At 39.9% G+C, this 22,804-nt stretch overlaps 1 protein-coding gene across 6 annotated transcripts in view; it reads right to left on the bottom strand.

Annotated features, from left to right (window-relative positions):
• Window positions 1–22,804, bottom strand: part of lrp8 (low density lipoprotein receptor-related protein 8, apolipoprotein e receptor) — a 447,631-nt gene that overhangs the window by 39,572 nt on the left and 385,255 nt on the right. For all 6 annotated transcript variants that reach the window (XM_061975707.2, XM_061975706.2, XM_061975705.2 and 3 more), the window contains exons 14-16: window positions 15,572–15,713; window positions 3,561–3,713; window positions 460–819 (exon numbers count right to left, since the gene is read on the bottom strand). In XM_061975707.2, the coding sequence (XP_061831691.2) occupies window positions 460–819; window positions 3,561–3,713; window positions 15,572–15,713 (655 nt within the window). The remainder of the gene's footprint in view (window positions 1–459; window positions 820–3,560; window positions 3,714–15,571; window positions 15,714–22,804) is intronic.

Consider the following 22,804-nt stretch of genomic DNA (forward strand, 5'->3'; position numbering starts at 1 on the left):
TGGATGTGAGGATGGGAGCAGGGAGAGGAAGACAAAAAGAGATGCTGTCAGAAAGTGAGCGAGGACAAAGTGGCGGGAGGTGAACAGCGAGAGTGGTGGGCACTGCCGTTAGTTAGATCTGACAGCTCTGTTACACCCTGCTCATGAGGGACCCACGGCAGGCTGGCTTAGCGACTCACTCGTGCGTGACAGTGTGTGAGCATGGGTGTGAGAAAGAAAAAGACTTGAGATGAATACAAAAAAAAAATTGATTAGATGGTTTGAGATACAACTGAAGGGAAAGACAGAAGATGGGGAAAGTACTTGAGAAGGTGTTTCCCTGCTGTGATAATGGTGGGTAGCAGCATACATAGCTGGAGTGGCTGCAGAGCATCTCTCTCACACACACGTACACACACAGCATGCATTCACACACAAATGCATGCCCTATGCATCAAACTTGCTCAGAGTGATCCTTACCTCTATGGGAGAGGTTGGCGTTGCTCTCCCGCTGAATGCTGCTGGGAGCCACTGGGCCCAGTAAGGGCGTTTTAGTGGGCGTCGACGTCTGACTGGTGCTGCTGAAACTGGCCGTCTTTGGACTTATGGAAGCAGGGGTTTGATGGGGCTCAGAGGAAGTGGCCCTGGGGCTCTGAGTGGGTTCGCTTGATTCCAGATGCACGGTTGTGGTGGAAGCAGCAGCAGTAGTGGTAGATGTTGTTGTTGGCGCAGCGAAGGTGGGAAGTGGTGTGGTTTTTGTTGTTGTGCTGGGAGTGCCGGTTGTGGCAACGGTCGTAGTGGTGGTGGTCGGAACTGCTGTTGTGGTTGTTCTTGCGCGGACTGCTCAGCAGAAAAAGAAGTTAGAAATATTAGTTATGGCAACAATTAGTTGTACTTCTCTGAATAAATGTCAAGAAAAATGTACACATAACTAACCTAATTTAGGCAATACAGTGTTCCCTTGCTACTTTGCGGCTCACTTACTATGATCTCAGTGTGCAGTAGAAGTACCATTGAGTACATTGACAATTGAGTACCCATTTAAATGTTCATGCAAACATTGCATGGGTTTTATAGTGTATGATTAGTTTTAAGAGTATCTGGAATGTTTGTAAGTGTGTGTGAAAGCTGTGTGGAGGGCTTATAAAGACTCGCGCCAGTCCGGCTGCAGCAAGCAGCTGCAATCAATCACCGGCCATCAACACACCTGAGACCTGCCTTCATAAGCCTGCACAACCTGCTATCCTGTGCCAGAACATAGTCATCTGTTCCTGTACAGTAAGTGATCATCTAGCTCTATGCACTCTTGCTCTCTCTGTGTGTTCTCCCCCCCCAACCCCGTCGTGTTGAACTGTCTCGTGTCCTCCTTGTCGTCCTCCCTGCAGCCTGCCTTCGTTCCCACGTTACGAGCTGTGTGTCTCGTCTTCCTGCATTCCCTCTGCTTCCCTGGCTGCCTCTTGGATCTCGACCTCCCGCCTGGACACAGACCTTTGACGCCTCTATTGCCCCCGACTACCTGCCTGTCTCACGGACCTTCGAGCCTGCCTTTCCCCTCTAGGACTTCCGCCTCTCGCTCAACACTCCCGGTAACACACACCAGTTAATTCCCACACATAGTCGCACACCATACACTTTTGGATTAGTCACACTCCATTCTCTAGTTTATTAATATTGTTATTTATATACAGTATATATGTCATGACGCGGAGTCGAACTCACGTTTCCTCTGCAGCTGGAGCTGCAGGCACCTCTCTTAACCCCTCTACTGGCAGCACACTCAGACAAGCCTCTGCTCGCGCTGAGCACAACACGCCCACACAGCAACAAGCCTGCAAACAATTACTTATCAGCGCACCTGGACTTGACGAGGGGGAGCAGCATAAAGACCAGCGGACCCGAGGAACCTTTGCCAGAACGTCGCTAACCTTCCAGTAAGCATCACGTCTGGCATCCCTTGTTTTCCCAGTGATTTCCTCGCCCTTGTTATGATCTCTCTCTCTCCGTGTTTCCCCTTGGTTCATGCCCTTTTGTATTTTCCACAGTGACTCTCCTGTCCTCCGTGATTGTGCATTGTCACGCGACACCCATCCGGATTCCTGACTGCTCTCCCCGATCCACGACCTCCCTGCTCGGACCCAGACCACGCTGCCCTGCTCTTGCCCACGACCTTTTGCCTGTCCACGAACTGCCTCTTCGCCTTCCCCCTTGGATAACGACGAAAGATACAACCAACATTTGCTGACAACAACCCTTGGTAACATTTACATTATTAATATTACACAACACTCATTCACTTTGAGTAGCATACACACGCCACGTATTCATCAAAGGTTTAAAATAAACCTTCTAAACCGCAGTCCTGCCCTGGTTGTCGCCTCCTTCCCTTCTCTGTTACATAACAATATAATATATATATATATATATATATATATATATATATACACAGTATATACATATATAAATAGAGCTTATACGCCGTCCCTCCTGTCTGTGCCGTCTCCTTCCGCCTGTACAAATAACAAAATTCATATAACTGACTCTACTTTGCGAAAATTTCCCTACCACACCGGCGTCTGGAAAGTAACCCCCCGCCATAATCGAAGGAACACTGTATAGCTTAAATAATGACAGGTGATTCTTGTGTAGAGTTGAGTCTCTAATGGCGGATGGCAGAAATAAAATGAGTAGTCAAAATAATCCTTACTTGATCAAATTACAGAATTCGGTACTTTTATAGGCACCGACTGAATTCTGTCCATACTACCGGGTATCGATTCATGTAAAATCAATATCTATGATACCTTTGTTTAATCTGACATTACGGCCCGTTTCAGACGTGGCCGGTTCAAAGACTTGGCGGGGAAACAAGCACCCGAACTGCAATCAAAGCGGACTCAGATGGACTGCTTCTAGGTAATGTTACAATTTTCAATGCCAACAGAGCAAGTATGCCTGATAGAAAATACTCAAGCTTACAGTAAGGCTGCACTTTTCAAAAAACGGTAAATGTTACTGATTAGCATGGATTACACATGGCGATTTCTATACCTTTAAATTTGGTAATGAAAACTACAACTAAGATGCATGTTGCAATCAAACAGCTGATGTGCAATAAGTACAATACTTAGTTTGAACACTTTGTAAGGCGCAACAAAAGACACAACTTTCAGCTTAATGGCAAAGACTACTCCCTGACTAGGCAGCACACTAACAATTGGAACTGCATGCAAAACTTACTTTGTAATACTTGCAAATGAGAATCAGAAGTGTAAGAAATTAAGTTATTATTAGCTCACTGTTAAATGTTAAATAAAAATATATATTTCATAATCAAACACATTTGTATTCATCAACACAAAAGTACCAAAAATCGGTACCGCTGAGTGTCAATATCACTACCCAGTAGGTACTCTTTGTACTCTATTGATTCAAATGTGAAAGATACCCATCCCCAAGTAAAACATTATTAAATTGCTCCTGGTATGCCAAACATACAGTATGCATAACCATGTCCAGCCACCATATATTGACAGTGGCTTGAACTGTTTGTATTGAAATATATGCATTTTGTCTGAACTTACTTGTGGCACAGCGCCTCATATCAGGTCCCAGCTCCATGCCATCAGGACAGGCACAGGTGTATTTGGGTGAGTGGTCTGTGATCTGAGGCGCCTTCAAACAGAGGTACTCACAGCCACCATTGGGTAAAGTGCCCGTGTTACAGGTGTCAGGGGCTAAGACACACAAACAAAATCAGGTTAAATGAATGTTCCACTTTAGTATATATATAAATATATCCATATAATACGGTAAGTGAAACATAACACATCAAATGTTTCAAATCAAATAATGTCTTATATAAATTCCAGAATTCCGCTGACAAGCTGTGTTCATCAATTTCTAAATGTTCAGTCCTTTTCCCTACTTTGTAGCGCAATGCAACATCTGAAAACAATGTTTGGCGGATGAATGCTAGGCTTTGGAAATACCGTAGAGCAGATTTCTCACAGGAAAGGAACATTAAGAATTAAAGATCAGCCCTACTTTGGTCAGTAGCATCAGCATTAAAGTATAATCGGAAACACCAGCAACGCAGAGCGGAGCAGTGAAGGAAGCAACCATGCAGGGGTTCATCAGAGGGTCTTTTGAATATTTGCATTTTAATCATACAAACTTCAGTTAGTGCTTTTAGGATACTTTATTATTACATTAATAAACAGATACTGCTGAGAACACACAAATCAGTGAAGTTGGCACATTGTGTATTTCGTACATAAAAACAGAATACAATGATTTGCAAATCCTTTTCAACTTATATTCAATTGAATAGGCTGCCAAGACAAAATATTTAATGTTCAAATTGATAAACTTAATTTTTTTTGGCAAATAATCATTAACTTAGAATTTCATGGCTGCAACACGTGCCAAAGTAGTTGGGAGAGGGCATGTTCACCACTGTGTTACATGGCCTTTCCTTTTAACAACACTCAGTAAACGTTTGGGAACTGAGGAGACACATTTTTTAAGCTTCTCAGGTGGAATTCTTTCCCATTCTTGCTTGATGTACAGCTTAAGTTGTTCAACAGTCCGGGGGTCTCCGTTGTGGTATTTTAGGCTTCATAATGCGCCACACATTTTCAATGGGAGACAGGTCTGGACTACAGGCAGGCCAGTCTAGTACCCACACTCTTTTACTATGAAGCCACGCTGTTTTAACACGTGGCTTGGCATCGTCTTGCTGAAATAAGCAGGGGCGTCCATGATAATGTTACTTGGATGGCAACACATGTTGCTCCAAAACCTGTATGTACCTTTTTGTCATTAATGGTGCCTTCACAGATGTGTAAGTTACCCATGCCTTGGGCACTAATACACCCCCATACCATCACAGATGCTGGCTTTTGATCTTTGCGCCTATAACAATCTGGATGGTTCTTTTCTTCTTTGGTCCGGAGGACACGACGTCCACAGTTTCCAAAAATAATTTGAAATGTGGACTCATCAGACCACAGAACACTTTTCCACTTTGCATCAGTCCATCTTAGATGAGCTCGGGCAGCGTTTCTGGGTGTTGTTGATAAATGGCAGAGTTTTAACTTGCACTTACAGATGTAGCGACAAACTGTAGTTACTGACACTGGTTTTCTGAAGTGTCCCTGAGCCCATGTGGTGATATCCTTTACACACTGATGTCGCTTTTTGATGCAGTACTGCCTGAAGGATCGAAGGTCCGTAATAACATCGCTTATGTGCAGTGATTTCTCCAAATTCTCTGAACCATTTGATGATATTGCGGAGCGTAGATGGTGAAATCCCTAAATTCCTTGCAATAGCTCGTTGAGAAATGTAGTTCTTAAACTGTTCGTCAATTTGCTCACGCATTTGTTCACAAAGTGGTGACCCTCGCCCCATCCTTGTTTGTGAATGACTGAGCATTTAATGGAATCTACTTTTATACCCAATCATGGCACCCACCTGTTCCCAATTAGCCTGTTCACCTGCGGGATGTTCCAAATAAGTGTTTGATGAGCATTCCTCAACTTTCTCAGTCTTTTTTGCCACTTGTACCAGCTTTTTTGAAACATGTTGCAGGCATTCCAAATGAGCTAATATTTGCAAAAATAAAAACGTTTTCCAGTTCGAACGTTAAGTATCTTGTCTTTGCAGTCTATTCAATTGAATATAGGTTGAAAAGGATTTGCAAATCATTGTATTTAGTTTTTATTTACGATTTACACAACGTGCCAACTTCACTGGTTTTGGGGTTTGTATGTACATTTTCCAATCAAGGTCAGCAATTGTAATTTACTGTAACAGTACGCACAGATCAGTAGAGACACGCATGAAATGCTTTAAAGGGGACCTTTTATGATTTTCTTCTTTTCTGACTAATAAATGTGATGTTTGATACTGGTGTTAAACAATCCGAATGCATCAAATCATAAGGTTCATGCATTTGGGCGTGAGCTTGCACGCACACCACAAGGAAATGTTTAAAATGTAGATTAGAAGGATCATACGTCGCCTTTAAGCCCAGCAGCTGTTGTGTTTAATTGTGTGTTGATGATTTCACGCTGTGTCCAGCTAAGGTGCTGGCAACTGCATGGCTTGAGCGATCTGTCTTAGTTACTTGCAGACCGACAGTAGGCTGTTTATGGTCCTAAACAAGATTTTGTTTGTGGCCCCATTTCGCTCGGGGCTATAGTGCTGACTGAGGCCAGGTGAATATTGTAATAGTCGTCCCTTGCCACATCACACTTGAAAAGCTGACTATGTGGGTTTTATTTCATTTCTTGAGGGCTTTCATAATGATACAAACCCTATTTAGAAGGTCATAAACCATATTTGTCATTCTCTAGCAATGACATTATTCAATTTATGAATAGTTTCTCCTTCGCGGAAATTCATATACCACGACCAGGCCCATGACCAATTAACAACGATAAACGAGGATTTCATGCCTGATGACCAAAAGTAGATTTGGTTAGAGGAGCCCGTGTGTGTGCATAAAAGACACAACCAACAACAATGCAAGTCAAGTACATTTATAATTAGATATTAGGAAATAATGAAGTATCAATATTAGATATGTCCGATAATATATAATATATAATAATAAAAGCGTTAAAATGTAATATCGGAAATTATCGGTATTGTTTTTTTAATTATCTGTATCGTTTTTATTTTTATTTTTTATTTTTATTAAATCAACATGAAAAACACAAGATACACTTTTACACAATTAGTGCACCAACCCAAAAAACCTTCCTCCCCCATTTACACTCATTCACACAAAAGGGTTGTTTCTTTCTGTTATTAATATTCTGGTTCCTACATTATATATCAATACAGTCTGCAAGGGATACAGTCCGTAAGCACACATGATTGTGCGTGCTGCTGGTCCACTAATAGTACTAACCTTTAACAGTTAATTTTACTCATTTTCATTAATTACTAGTTTCTATGTAACTGTTTTTATATTGTTTTACTTTCTTTTTTATTCAAGAAAATGTTTTTAATTTATTTATCTTATTTTATTAATTTTTTTTAAAAGTACCTTATCTTCACCATACCTGTTTGTCCAAATTAGGCATAATAATGTTTTAATTCCACGACTGTATATATCGGTTGATATCGGTATCGCTAATTAAAGAGTTGGACAATATCGGATATCGGCAAAAAGCCATTATCGGACATCCCTAATTAATATTTTACATGTCAAGATGTAATGATTTGTATTTACTATGAATAACTACATATGAGCAATAAACACAAATAATACATTGACAACTACAGTCCTGTTCAATGAAATATGTTCAATAGTCATGTGTTTATATTCCAGATAATGTATAAAGTTAATATGAAACGATAAAACAATATGTTGATAGGGCCAAGGGGGAAAAAATAGTGTTCGATATCTCCTGCCGCAGTGAGGCCAATTCAAAACTGATACGCCACTTTTGCATTAATTGAAAAAGTAAACAAAGCACAATACATAAACTAAGAAAAAAAAACGAATTATCTTACCTAAAGACCTATCTTTAGGGAAAAGGTTTGGCCAAAAAACAAGAGTACGGCACTTTTCTAAATACATCCGTAGATCTGTCACAATGATGGCGTTTGAAACAATGCTAAATTCGCAATTATCTCTGTTGACTTTTGACTGAACACAGCCATCATGTTGTTAAACCAACCATCCATCCATTTTCTACCGCTTGTCCCTATACAAAACTATTACAAAGGACATGTTGACTCATCGCTGAATAGAACTTTAGCAGAAACAAGGTATATTTGTATTCATGAGGTATATTCAGTCCATCACAGTAGAAACAAGCAAACGCCTGCAGAGCACGACAACAACAATCATGATCAGCTACTAAAGTGACCAGTCGCCATAATCTAGTTGTTGCGTAAACAACCGTAAAGAGTGTTTATGCCAGGGGCCGGCCCTGCTTACATGTCACTAATAAACTGTGTTTTGATTTTGTTCTAGATAAATGGAGGCAGAAAAATAACTGACCACGGTATTTACAATATATAACCTGAAAAAACCCACACTAATACTTGTTATACAGTCACTGAATCATAACTTTGCTTGATGATAGAAGATGAAGATGGTCTGCCAAAACTTTACTTTGGATTTCAACACTCAAATAAAATATTTACATCCCCAAACCAAGACTGAAAAAAACCGCGTTGCTCATGTCATGTAGAGATGCACCAGAAATAGGTCAGGTTGTGGTCGTTTCTGCCTCTTATGTGCAGTTTTAGGGAGCAGTGCATTAGAGAATTCATGTGATGTACTTGGAAAAAGCAACATCAGTCACGCGACATTAAAAGCTGGAGAAACACCTGGGCCTCTGTTACAGTGTTTCAGTGACTCTACACTTTTACATTTTCTGTATTGGAACTTGGAAGTGCAGACAAATGGTACAATAGAAGACAAAGATGCAAAGAAACAAAGACAGGAAAGATACTGAAACATAATATAACAACATGCTACAGAAGCTATGATAGCCTCAGTGTCCTAAAAATGTCATCTCTCGTGTCTCCCCACAACTAAAATGTGGAACATAAGCTTCGATGCAATCTAGTTGCAAAAAATAATACGAAGAAAAAAATGCCATAACAAAAAGGACAGTTGTACCAATGACTTCAAGGTAAAATCATAAGCCATCGACTGAAATATACGCATTTGCGTGCATTTTGGAATTAGTTCAGACCTGGGCAAAATACGACCCACGGACCATGCAAGGTCTTTTAAAGGCCTACTGAAACCCACTACTACCGACCACACAGTCTGATAGTTTATATATCAATGATGAAATCTTAACATTGCAACACATGCCAATACGGCCGGGTTCCTGCTGAAAACGTCTCGGTATGATGACGTCAGCGCGTGACGTCACGGATTGTAGAGGACATTTTGGGAGAGCATGGTGGCCAGCTATTAAGTCGTCTGTTTTCATCGCAAAATTCCACAGTATTCTGGACACCTGTGTTGGTGAATCTTTTGCAATTTGTTCAATGAACAATGGAGACAGCAAAGAAGAAAGCTGTAGGTGGGAAGCGGTGTGTTGCGGCCGACTGCAGCAACACAAACACAGCCAGTGTTTCATTGTTTACATTCCCGGAAGATGACAGTCAAGCTTTACCATTGGCCTGTGGAGAACTGGGACAACAGAGACTCTTACCAGGAAGACTTTGAGTTGGATGCGCAGACACTGTACCGTGAGTACACATGCAGCTGCGGCTTCCAAACATTTGATCGCTTGCCCGTACGTGCGTGCCGCTATGTGCATGTCACGTAAGTAACTTTTGGGACTTTTGGGAAATATATGTGCTGTATGAACTTTGGGGAGGTGAACGGTACTTTGGGCTGTGGGATTGAGTGTGTTGTGCAGGTGTTTGAGTTGTATTGGCGGGTTATATGGACGGGAGGGGGGAGGTGTTTGTTATGCGAGATTAATTTGTGGCATATTAAATATAAGCCTGGTTGTGTTGTGGCTAATAGAGTATGTATATTTCTTGTGTTTATTTACTGTTTTAGTCATTCCCAGCTGAATATCAGGTCCCACCCGCCTCTCACAGCATCTTCCCTATCTGATTCTCTCCCACTGCCCTCTAGTCCTTCACTCTCACTTTCCTCATCCACAAATCTTTCATCCTTGCTCAAATTAATGGGGAAATCGTCGTTTTCTCGGTCCGAATCGCTCTCGCTGCTGGTGGCCATGATTGTAAACAATGTGCAGATGTGAGGAGCTCCACAACCTGTGACGTCACGCTACTCGTCTGCTACTTCCGGTACAGGCAAGGCTTTTTTATCAGTGACCAAAAGTTGCGAATTTTATCGTCGATGTTCTCTACTAAATCCTTTCAGCAAAAATATGGCAATATCGCGAAATGATCAATTATGACACAGAATGGACCTGCTATCCCCGTTGAAATAAGAAAATCGCATTTCAGTAGGCCTTTAAGCTTTTAAATCCGGCCCACCGGACGTTTCCAAATTATTTTTCCTTAAATCTTCAACATCAAAGCTGTAGTAGGATTTGCAATGCTACTTTCAAATGACTAAGTTTTGAACTATCGAAAGTATTCCAATGGCAACATGCACCTGGGGATAGGCTGATTGGCAACGCTAAATTGGCCCTAGTGTGTGAATGTGAGTGTGAATACGGTCTGTCTATCTGTGTTGACCCTGCGATGAGGTGGCGACTTGTCCAGGGTGTACCCCGCCTTCCGCCCGAGTGTAGCTGGGATAGGTGGGCTCCAGGGACAAGCGGTTAAAAATGGATGGATGGAAGGGTTACTGAAGCAAGAAAGTCCGCGCTTTTTAGTGACATACTGTACTGTTAATTACGGTAATCACCGGGACTACGTCACAGCCGCAGCAAGAAGACGAGGCTTGGTGGTTAGGGCATGTTTACAGAGCAGGCAGCAAGAGCTATCGTATATGCCGTGTTTGTCAAATTTTTGCTGTGTGTTTGATTGATTGCTTGTCGAGGAGGTCGTCTGGGAAGTGAACGAGGGACGTTCATATTCTTACAATATTTAATGTTTAATCGCTCATAATTCATACAATACATCCCACATTCTTTATACACTTACATTCTTGGTGTCTTATTCAATAAAAACTAACATTTTATATACAGGTAAAAGCCAGTACCGTATTTTCCGCACTATTAGCCGCACCTAAAAACCACAAATTTACTCAAAAGCTGACAGTGTGGTTTATAATCCGGTGCGCTTTATATATGGATTAATATTAAGATTCATTTTCATAAAGTTTCGGTCTCGCAACTACGGTAAACAGCCGCCATCTTTTTTCCCCGTAGAAGAGGAAGTGCTTCTTCTTCTACGCAAGCAACCGCCAAGGTAAGCACCCGCCCCCATAGAAGAGGAAGCGCTTCTTCTTCTACTGTAAGCAACCACCCGCCCCCGTAGAAGAAGAAGAAGCGCGCGGATATTACGTTTCATTTCCTTTGTGTGTTTACATCTGTAAAGACCACAAAATGGCTCCTACTAAGCGACAGGTTTCCGGTTCATGAAAAGATGCAATCTCTCCATCCGCACACGGACTACTATTTCACAGCAACTGCCTAAAGACTTTCAAGAAAAGCTGGCTACTTTCCGTGCATATTGTAAAAACAAGATAGCTGAAAAAAAGATCCGGCCAGAGAACATTATCAACATGGACGAGGTTCCACTGACTTTTGATATTCCTGTGAACCGCACTGTGGATACAACGGGAGCACGTACGGTGAATATTCGCACCACAGGGAATGAGAAGTCATCCTTCACTGTGGTTCTAGCTTGCCATGCTAATGGCCAGAAACTTCCACCCATGGTGATATTCAAAAGGAAGACCTTGCCAAAAGAGACCTTTCCAGCCGGCGTCATCATAAAAGCTAACTCGAAGGGATGGATGGATGAAGAAAAGATGAGCGAGTGGTTAAGGTAAGTTTACGCGAAGAGGCCGGGTGGCTTTTTTCACGCAGCTCCGTCCATGTTGATATACGACTCCATGCGCGCCCACATCACGCTGGTTTTTAATATATTATTAAAGTTTGACTGACCTATCTGACTGTTTTTTTGACATTCCTTTAGCGCAGTTAGATGCGGCTTATAACACGGGGCGGCTTATAGGTGGACAAAGTTTTGAAATATGCCGTTCATTGAAGGCGCGGCTTATAACCCAGGGCGGCTTATGGTGCGGAAAATACGGTAAATTAGAATATTTTGAAAAACTTGATTTATTTCAGTAATTGCATTCAAAAGGTGTAACTTGTACATTATATATATTCATTGCACACAGACTGATGCATTCAAATGTTTATTTCATTTAATTTTGATGATTTGATGTGGCAACAAATGAAAATCCAAAATTCCGTGTGTCACAAAATTAGAATATTACTTAAGGCTAATACAAAAAAGGGATTTTTAGAAATGTTGGCCAACTGAAAAGTATGAAAATGAAAAATATGAGCATGTACAATACTCAATACTTGGTTGGAGCTCCTTTTGCCTCAATTACTGCGTTAATGCGGCGTGGCATGGAGTCGATGAGTTTCTGGCACTGCTCAGGTGTTATGAGAGCCCAGGTTGCTCTGATAGTGGCCTTCAACTCTTCTGCGTTTTTGGGTCTGGCATTCTGCATCTTCCTTTTCACAATACCCCACAGATTTTCTATGGGGCTAAGGTCAGGGGAGTTGGCGGGCCAATTTAGAACAGAAATACCATGGTCCGTAAACCAGGCACGGGTAGATTTTGCGCTGTGTGCAGGCGCCAAGTCCTTGGAACTTGAAATCTCCATCTCCATAGAGCAGGTCAGCAGCAGGAAGCATGAAGTGCTCTAAAACTTGCTGGTAGACGGCTGCGTTGACCCTGGATCTCAGGAAACAGAGTGGACTGACACCAGCAGATGACATGGCACCCCAAACCATCACTGATGGTGGAAACTTTACACTAGACTTCAGGCAACGTGGATCCTGTGCCTCTCCTGTCTTCCTCCAGACTCTGGGACCTCGATTTCCAAAGGAAATGCAAAATTTGCTTTCGTCAGAAAACATGACTTTGGACCACTCAGCAGCAGTCCAGCTGGTGTCGGTCCACTCTGTTTCCTGAGATCCAGGGTCAACGCAGCCGTCTACCAGCAAGTTTTAGAGCACTTCATGCTTCCTGCTGCTGACCTGCTCTATGGAGATGGAGATTTCAAGTTCCAACAGGACTTGGCGCCTGCACACAGCGCAAAATCTACCCGTGCCTGGTTTACGGACCATGGTATTTCTGTTCTAAATTGGCCCGCCAACTCCCCTGACCTTAGCCCCATAGAAAATCTGTGGGGTATTGTGAAAAGGAAGATGCAGAATGCCAGACCCAAAAACGCAGAAGAGTTGAAGGCCACTATCAGAGCAACCTGGGCTCTCATAACACCTGAGCAGTGCCAGAAACTCATCGACTCCATGCCACGCCGCATTAACGCAGTAATTGAGGCAAAAGGAGCTCCAACCAAGTATTGAGTATTGTACATGCTCATATTTTTCATTTTCATACTTTTCAGTTGGCCAACATTTCTAAAAATCCCTTTTTTGTATTAGCCTTAAGTAATATTCTAATTTTGTGACACACGGAATTTTGGATTTTCATTTGTTGCCACTTCAAATCATCAAAATTAAATGAAATAAACATTTGAATGCATCAGTCTGTGTGCAATGAATAAATATAATGTACAAGTTACACCTTTTGAATGCAATTACTGAAATAAATCAAGTTTTTCAAAATATTCTAATTTACTGGCTTTTACCTGTATACATACAAGTGATTGGAACCATTCATTAAATGACTGTCTACTGCGAACCCTGTTTAGGGTCACCAGGGCCGCTCCTAGCTAAATTGGAGCCCGAAGCTGAATTTCGTTTTGAGCCCCTTTCCCATTACAAATATGTTTTTTTATTTATTTATGTGCTGCGATGAGGTGGCGACTTGTCCAGGGTGTACCCCGCCTTCCGCCCGATTGTAGCTGAGATAGGCTCCAGCGCCCCCCGCGACCCCAAAGGGAATAAGCGGTAGAAAATGGATGGATGGATTTATTTATGTGAAATTATTTTTATACTTGACTTTATACTTTATACTTAAAGCTTGAATGTAATTTCTTAATGCGGCAAAGTGGACAAAATTATATAATGGATTAAGTAATGATGTTAAACATTGTAATGATATGATCCAGTTTAAGAGGTTGTTCAAATGAATAGTGCTTACAAAGTACAAAGAAGAAGAATTAAGAGAATTACTTTCAACCTTATTGAAAATAATGTATTCTTCATCTCAGTGTGTTAATAGTGACTGAATTAATTAATTACATATTACAAAACTGTTGTATATACTAATTCACAGATGTCACTCTATTATAAAAAGGTCAGTAAATGATGTATATATTTGTAAACGCTCTGAAGTGGGAAAGGGGTAGGATTAAATAAGCTTTGCTTCTTCCTACTCCTTTTCGGACATGATGTAAAGTGAATGATATGAAATTGTGTGATGTGTTATGCTGCAAGTGTGTTTATGTTCGAAATAAACTAAAGAAAGAAAGAAAGAAAGAAAGAAATCCAAGTTTGACCTGAACTTTTTTGCTTTTACTGATACTTTTGAAAATCTTCGCTTGTATTCCTATTTTCTGTTCTTATTGGGTCTTTTTATTTTTTTCTATATGTGACAACGTTTGCACTTTAGTGCTGTCCTTCTCCTGTGTTGGTGAGCCAAAGAAAATGTACCACCGAGTTAGACCAAAAGATTTATTGTATTCTCATTAGATGTTTTTGTTTTGTTTTGACAAGAACTAAAGCACTACACACAGGAAAACAGCAAAATCCAAATAAGTCAGGGCGTGATGTGACAGGTGGTGACAGTACACCTACTTTGAGACAAGAGCTACTGTATATTGATGCATGCTTGGTTATGGTTTAAAGTCATATCCAACAATTGCGACGACGACTTTTTACTGTCAACTGAATTTCGTTTTTTAGTGATTTCTGCTGGTGGTGTGCTTCCAGATTTTTTCAACGCAGAAAATGTGTCTTGGCTCAAAAAAGGTTGAAAAACACTGCTTTAGACAGCACCGACACTCAGCAACAACACATCATTTGCAGACTATAATTACTGGTTTGCAAAAAATACTTTTAACCCAAGTGGTTGAAAAACACTGCTATAAACAATATTTGCATACATTCCTCACACATCTTTGGCTCAGATTCGATCCCAGTATAGACATTTTCTAGCCCAGCACTAACACTGTGCACCACAGGGGATAATGAGGACATTAGTGGAAATATCCCATGATATTCTTATCAGTGACACAGCATGTAATGGCCTGAAATATGTTTGTAGTGAAAGTTAATTTTATTCATTCATTGACATTTTACACGCGTTTCTTGGGGGTCACCATGTTTTTGCAAAATAGTTTAGCTAAATGAAAACGGGATGAAAGGTAAAATAAGGAAGGGACAGAATTTAGTTTGGAATAATTTGAGAAGGCTTAAGGAGTTCATTTAGTCTTGTCGAACATAGTAGTTGCTTGGCATGCATGTTTAATTGCTGTGATATGTCTTTGAGCAGAAGTCTTGGATTTATAATGAGACAAAGCAATTAATTCCCTACTGACGAGAGCGCTTTGAGCTTTGATTGAGGGCAGGAAACGAGGCATGAAAATATAAATGCTAATTGTCATATGCCAGGGTGCAAAGGACCATGGTAATAAACAACAGAATGTTTGTAACGCAAATTTTGTACCCATTTGTTGGAAGAAAAGAAAGCACAGTGGACACACAAATACGAATGTACACAAGAGTGTGTGAAAAAGTAGTTGCACAGTGCTAAAATCTAATGCTGTACACAATTTGTCCTGAAAGAAATTAGGTAATTATATCATATTATATTATTATCCCCAGATATGACCACAGTAACTCGCCAAGCAAATAATATTAGCAGTAGGCAATCATCGCAAACATGAATTGTAAATTCATGTAATCATCGTTTAGAAAGAAAAATGCACCGTATTATGTCATATATGCGTAGCAAAGCATGGCCGGCCTACCCTTTGGCTGCCTGCGTTCATGGAACACCACCAGGTCCAGAGGGTTATTGAGGTGCTCAGCGACCTTCGCCACATCATTCCCCGTCAGGCGGTTGGCACTGTAAATTGCTTCATCCTCCAGGTCCGTCCAGTATATGCGATCCTAGACAGAGAAGTTATGAAATGAGTGATTTGTTTTATTTGTTTATTTTTATTAAATTTGCAAAATTTAAAAAATAACTTTTCACATTGTCATTATGGCATGTCGTGTGTAGAATTTTCAGGACACAAATTAATTAATTTTATTTTAAGAATAAGACTGTAACATAAAATGTGGAAACATTGAAGAGCTGTGAAAACTTTCTGAATGTACTGTAATGCAGTGTTTTTCAACCTTTTTTGAGCCAAGGCACATTTTTTCCATTGAAAAAATGCGGAGGCACACCACCAGCAGAAATAATTAAAAACTGAAACTCAGCAGCCGATATTGACAGTAAAAAGTCGTTGTCGCAATTGTTGGATATGACTTTAAAGCATAACCAAGCGTGCATCAATATAGCTCTTGTCTTAAAGTAGGTGTACTGTCACCACCTGTCACATCACGCCCTGACTTATTTAGAGGTTTTTGTTGTTTTCCTGTGTGTAGTGTTTTACTTCTTGTCTTGCGCTCCTATTTTGGTGGCTTTTTCTCTTTTTTTTGGTATTTTCCTGTAGCAGTTTCATGTCTTCCTTGACCGCTATTACCCACACCTACTTTGTTTTAGCAATCAAGAATATTTCAGTTGTTTTTATCCTTCTTTGTGGGGACATTGTTGATTGTCGTGTCATTTTCGGATGTACTTTGTGGACGCCGTCTTTGCTCCACAGTAAGTCTTTGCTGTCGTCCAGCATTCTGATTTTGTTTACTTTGTAGCCAGTTCAGTTTTAGTTTCGTTCTGCATAGCCTTCCCTAAGCTTCAATGCCTTTTCTTAGGGGCACTCACCTTTTGTTTATTTTTGGTTTAAGCATTAGACACCTTTTTTACCTGCACGCTGCCTCCCGCCGTTTACGACATCTACGATGCAATTAGCTACCTGCTGCCACCTACTGATATGGAAGAGTATAACATGGTAAGTCTGCCGATCTCCAGACAGCACAGACACTTAACAACAACACATTATTTGCGGATTACTGGTTTGCAAAAAATATTTTTAACCCAAATAGGTGAAATTAGATCATCTCCTACGGCACACCAGACTGTATCTAGTGTGCCGCGGCACAGTGGTTGAAAAACACTGCTGTAATGGACTGTCAGAAATAGAAATATTATAAATATTGTCTATTTAGCAATATATTTTTTATAATTGTATCGCTACCAGATGACTTAAGGGTCAGATTAAAACAAATTAAAACATTTTTTTTTGGTGTCCGGTGACATTTTTTTTCCTTTCAAATTGGGCATACAGTGTATTATCAATATATCTCCGATCTGAAACAAACTGGCAGCATCCAGAGCACACTTACGGCATGCTAATAAATAGGTTATGTTACCTAGATTGTGCTTCTGTATCGCCCATAAAAGGTGGTTCAGATTATATTTGTCAGCCGCACATGATGTCATGAATGTGGAGTGTCTCCATGGTGATAGCCGGTATAGTACAAGCAAAAACCTCATTTAAATAGGGCGGTCTGCACCACTCTTGCACTTGTATCAATCGCGCACGCAGTTTTAGTAAATTACCCTAAATGTAGTCACAATTTTTCACTTTGTGCTTGCTATTTAGCAGTTTTTATTTCGATCTTCGTAGATCAGACCCTAAGTAGTTCTATAATTCAACGACTTGCTGGGGTCTAAAACATAAAAGTGGCTGGTGTATTGAAGTGGTTCCAATTCTATATTATATGTATCTCAGGGGGGTTTGCTCATAGCTGTGATCTAAGATCTTTATTCAGTGGACTTAACCTTCCTGCGCTGCTTCTAAATTCTACCCTTTTCACTTTACTCACATGACAGCAATGCTGACACATAAAGCAATAAATATCTATGTTGATATTTCTCAGCGGGCAACTTTCTCTGCTTCTGTCAGCTGAAATGTAATCCTCCTTTTCCCTCATTTATCATATCATGATTCAGCCATGCGTTATTACCTTGAAAGCTGCAAATATCAATACAACCCCTTAAAGAATGCAAGCATCAGAGCATCTATTTCCTTGAACGATCCTTCAGAACATTACTGAGACCGTGTCTGTTCAACTGGTCTATGGTTCCCAAGGCCATGCTAGTCCATCTAAACGGAAGTATCATCCACCTAGTACCAACCTCGTCATGTCCGTTGTGTCCTGAGCAAGACACTTCACCCTTGCTCCTGATGGGTGCTGGTTAGCGCCTTGCATGGCAGCTCCCTCCATCAGTGTGTGAATGTGTGTGTGAATGGGTAAATGTGGAAGTAGTGTCAAAGCGCTTTGAGTACCTTGAAGGTAGAAAAGCGCTATACAAGTACAACCCATTTATCATTTATTTATTTCTTTATCTAACAGGCCTTGATGATTGTCATTCTGTCTCAGATCTGCTTGGTTTCTGGAAGTTAGTGACTGGCACGTCTGTCAGCTCGTGATACCACATGTATTCTATTTCAGGCCAGAAACACAAATAAACTTCCATTTAGGATATTTAGGAGGGACCATTTACATGAAATCCTTCTTTGGCTGAACAAAAATGATTGGTGATGTTGAGTTGATTTGATTACCTCTCACCTTAGTACAGGAATGGCTTGACTGACAGGTATGCTCAATTCTCTACGATTATCAAACATGCCACTTAAAGTTGACTCATGGCAGAATGCTGTTCCCTGATGGTGAATTCACGCCAAGACATTCTGATCATTTTAACAGTAGATTTCTCTTATTAGGGCCTTTTTTTATTATAATTTAATTTATAAAAATGTAATTTTCATTCTGCTGTGTATCTTACATTGCACACAGAGAATCACACACCAAACAGGCATGTCAGCAAGCATTGATGTGCAGTCAGGGGAGGCAGGTGAGGCAGGTGAGGCGGGGCCTCACGTGCCATCATGGAAAGATAAAAAATATAAAAAGAAAAAAAAAAAATTAAATTGTTGTATGTATCCAGTGATTATACTATAAAGTTATTTTCCATTTAACTTCACCAGTTTTAGATTATTTGTATTCAAAATCGCTGAATTTTCACATTTGCCGTTCAAATACTGAGAAGAGACTTGCGGTGAGTCACCAGCCAGTTGAGCCTCACCATGGATTGCGCAATGACTCGGCTAACTGCTGGCCTGCTGTGCAGTGAGACCGTATTGCTATATGAATTATATTATACATTTCCATAGTTTAGTTAGCTGAGGTATATAATGTACAGTGTATTTTGTCAACAACTGTATGTGTGTAACGTATTTCTTGTGCTGAGCAATCATAAAACTGCTGCGAAGACAAACTGGCTGAGGCTCGCAGTAATCCCACCTCCTGGTGGTAGAGGGCGGTAGTGATCCCAGAGATCATTCATGTGACTACTCGGCTGCAGAAGAAGTGACAACAAGCAGCAACAGTTAGCAGCGATCGTTTATTTTTCCTCTCGCCTGAACTTTTAACATATCTAAAATAAAACAGTTTTCTAAACTGGACTTTCAATCGAAGCAGGAGGTAATACTTAAAAGAAGATCTCCATCGAGACGGTGAGACTTTTAAAACTGAAGAAAGATAAGGAAGACTTCTATAAACAAGTTATCGATGCTTTTGTTCAGAAGGAGCGGCGCATGGACTTCATTTATAAGTAAAGGTAAGACCATAATAAAGTTTTTTTTATTAAATGTGCTTTTTTTTGTGCTACAGTTTGTATGTGTAAAGTTACAATTAAGTTAAAGTACCAATGATTGTCACACACACACACTAGGTGTGGTGAAATTTGTACTCTGCATTTGACCCATCCCCTTGATCACCCCATGGGAGGTGAGGGGAGCAGTGTGCAGCAGCGGCGCCGCGCCCGGGAATCATTTTTGGTGATTTAACCCCCAATTCCAACCCTTGATGCTGAGTGCCAAGCAGGGAAGAATGCTGGTATGAGCTTTTAAACATAACCCGTTAACTGCTGCCAATCAAATGGTGAATAAGATACTCTTTAGGGTTCATATGTTTGTAAATCTGACTGTGATGAAGTCAGTGCCTCACCAGCCATGAACCTCACCGCACGTCACTGTTAGCGAGATATGTTGGTGCCTTGCTCAGAAGCAGACTAGAATTTCACCAACAACTAGTGTTATCTTTTGTCCTTGAGCAGGCACTTTGTGGTTATGAAGCCCAAATCCTGAGAGACTGTACTTCCGCCTCTCATATGAAATGATAAGGACTTCATTCCTAATAGTTTGGTTAAATATGCAGAAGCAATGCAATATAATGAGTAAAAAGTTTCCAGATTGACATTTTCTAGTGTGTAATGCTTATTTAAACCTGTTAAAAATCATGTTTTGGTGGCCCATTGTGACTTTTGGAAGATTCTGTGCTTTTATTTTTCCACCTTCTTGTTAATGTTTATTCCTATTAGAGATGTGCTGATCTTTAATTGGCTACTGAACATAATTGGACAATTCTCGTGAAAAAGTACATTACCATCATTGCCGATTAATGCAAACCGTTTTTTTCATCATTTTTAGTCCCGTGGCTGACAAGCAGCAAAAAATTATGTGTCTTCACACACAGTGTGGAGCAGCTCTCCTTAGCTAATATGAATTACCTCCATTACAGCAAATAAACTGCATTTTTTTAGTGTCTTAAGTATCATTATCAAGTAATATTATCACTGAAGGACGAGACTAAACATGATACACACTGAGAGCAAGGCAGGCACAGGCATGCTAATAGCGAAGCTAACTGCTAAGCGAGCTTTGAACAACGAACAAAAATAAGTGCTTAGTAAAGTTTAAGAATTGTAGATGGAAGCATGTTAAAGCAGAAAGTAAGCAGATATTAACAGGAAATTAACAAGTACCGTATTTTTCGGAGTATAAGTCGCACCGCAGTATAAGTCGCACCTGCCGAAAATGCATAATAAAGAAGGAAAAAAACATATATAAGTCGCACTGGAGCCCGGCCAAACTATGAAAAAAACTGCGACTTATAGTCTGAAAAATACGGTACTTAAATCAAAGTTTAGACTTCAGTTGTCAAACTCAAGGTCCGGGGACCAGATCTGGCCCGCCACATCATTTTATGTGGCCCGTGAAATCCTGGAAATAATATCCGTCAATAAAGTACTTCATCTTTTGTCACTGAATGTGTTCGTTTTTTTCAACTTTGACAGAAAAATGATGTGTACAGTAGTACAGCATGTTTTAAACTTTAATAATATCTGATCATGCAACATATATTATTATTATCCTACGTTCCAAATATTTTGCATTAAAATAAAAATAAACACATAAATATCTTTAAATATCTGGCAAACTTAAGATTTCTAGTTACTTATCAAATTGTACATTAAAAATTAAAATTTTACGGCAACAACTGTTATTCGACCATAAAAAAACAGTAATATACTGTAAAAAAACAACACTGTACATTTTACGGTGAAATTCTGGCGACTGAGCTGCCAGTTTTTTTACCCGAAAATGTACAGAATTTTTTACACGGTGCTTAAAAAAATATACAATAATCAAATGCATAAACAATTGTGTAATATTATCACGAGGCGAATCCTTACACAATTATATGCATGTATTATTCTCTGTTACATAAGAGCAGCCATAACTGCGATGTGGCCCTCAATGAAGATAGGAGTTTTTGATTTTGTTTAGTTATTGTGTACAGACTTTGTTTTTCTCAAACAATTTTATGTAATAAAAGAGAATATGGAACATGTTTCACTGTTGTGCTGACATTGTTCAACTGTCAATAGCACTCACCATAAGTCAATGGAAACATTTACAGTCAATACATGTGATCTGTATGGGCCAGTCTCCCTCATGGATGATCGGAACGTATCATTCCTGTTGTCTATTTTCCCTGCTTTCTTCTTTCTTTTCCCCCTTTACCAAGATCCCCTCCAGTCAATCAGATAAAAGATAAAAAGTAATTCGATGAGAGTGAAGATTGGACAAAGGAAAAAAAAACGACAACATTATTTTTATATGTTTCTACCATCTAGATTTCCTCAGGGCTTGGTGTGGTGGCAAGGGGTGGACATAACCTGCACAGGTTAATATCTCTCTGCGTGGTTTGTTCGGAGACGCAGGCGTTTTCAGACACTGTATGCTTCTTCTTTAGAATAAAGAAATATAAAACCCTGATGACAAAATTAACCCTAAGCGTCACAAGGAATAAACACATTGAAATGAATACACTGCAAAAAGTCAGTGTTCAAAAACAAGAAAAAAAAATACAAAAATGAGGGGTATTTTACTAAGCAAAATTATCTGCCAATGGAACAAGACAATTTGGCTTGTTAAGACTTTCCAAAACAAGTAAAATTAGCTAACCTCAATGAACCCAAAAATACCTTAGAATAAGTATATTCTCACTAATAACAAGTGCACTTTTCTTGATAGAAAAAAAAATGAGACCTTTTTGCTCAATATGTAGAAAAATATTCTTAAATTAAGTAAATGCTAGTGCCATTATGTTGACATAATGATATGCGCTCGGCATTACATTTCTTGAAACCAGCAAACTTATACTAAAAACTAGTTTATTGTTCTTAATGGAAAGGCAACAAGGCAACCGTTTGTTACTCTCGGGGTCTACAAGCCGCTCAGGCAAATCATATTGTCTAAAAATGCATTTTTCCATCGATAACGTGACATCATCGCGCCAAGTGCGTGCACTTTCAGTCAATTAGTGCGCATATATACAGCCCGGCCCCTGGCCCAAAATTTTTTATTTGTAATTTTGAAGAATTCATCTGAATGTGAATGAACTATTTCTGTTCAAAATTGTTAGAAATGTCACATCTTAAATATTAACGGTCAGTGTACTGTACTATGCCAAGTGTACTACTATATGGGTACGTATTTTCTATTGTTTCATTGAAAATAAAACAGAAAAGTCAATTTGGCTGTCATCCGTTTTAATTAGAATAGAATAGAATAGAATAGAAAGTACTTTATTGATCCCTTGAAATAATAAATGATTACTTTAAAAAAGCAGTTTTATACTTGTGAGTAGGGATGCCCGATAATGGCTTTTTGCCGATATCCGATATTGTCCAACTTTTTAATTACCGATACCGATATCAACCGATACCGATATCACCGATA

The sequence above is a fragment of the Nerophis lumbriciformis genome, linkage group LG14 (genome assembly GCF_033978685.3).
Source record: "Nerophis lumbriciformis linkage group LG14, RoL_Nlum_v2.1, whole genome shotgun sequence".
Lineage (NCBI taxonomy): Eukaryota > Metazoa > Chordata > Actinopteri > Syngnathiformes > Syngnathidae > Nerophis > Nerophis lumbriciformis.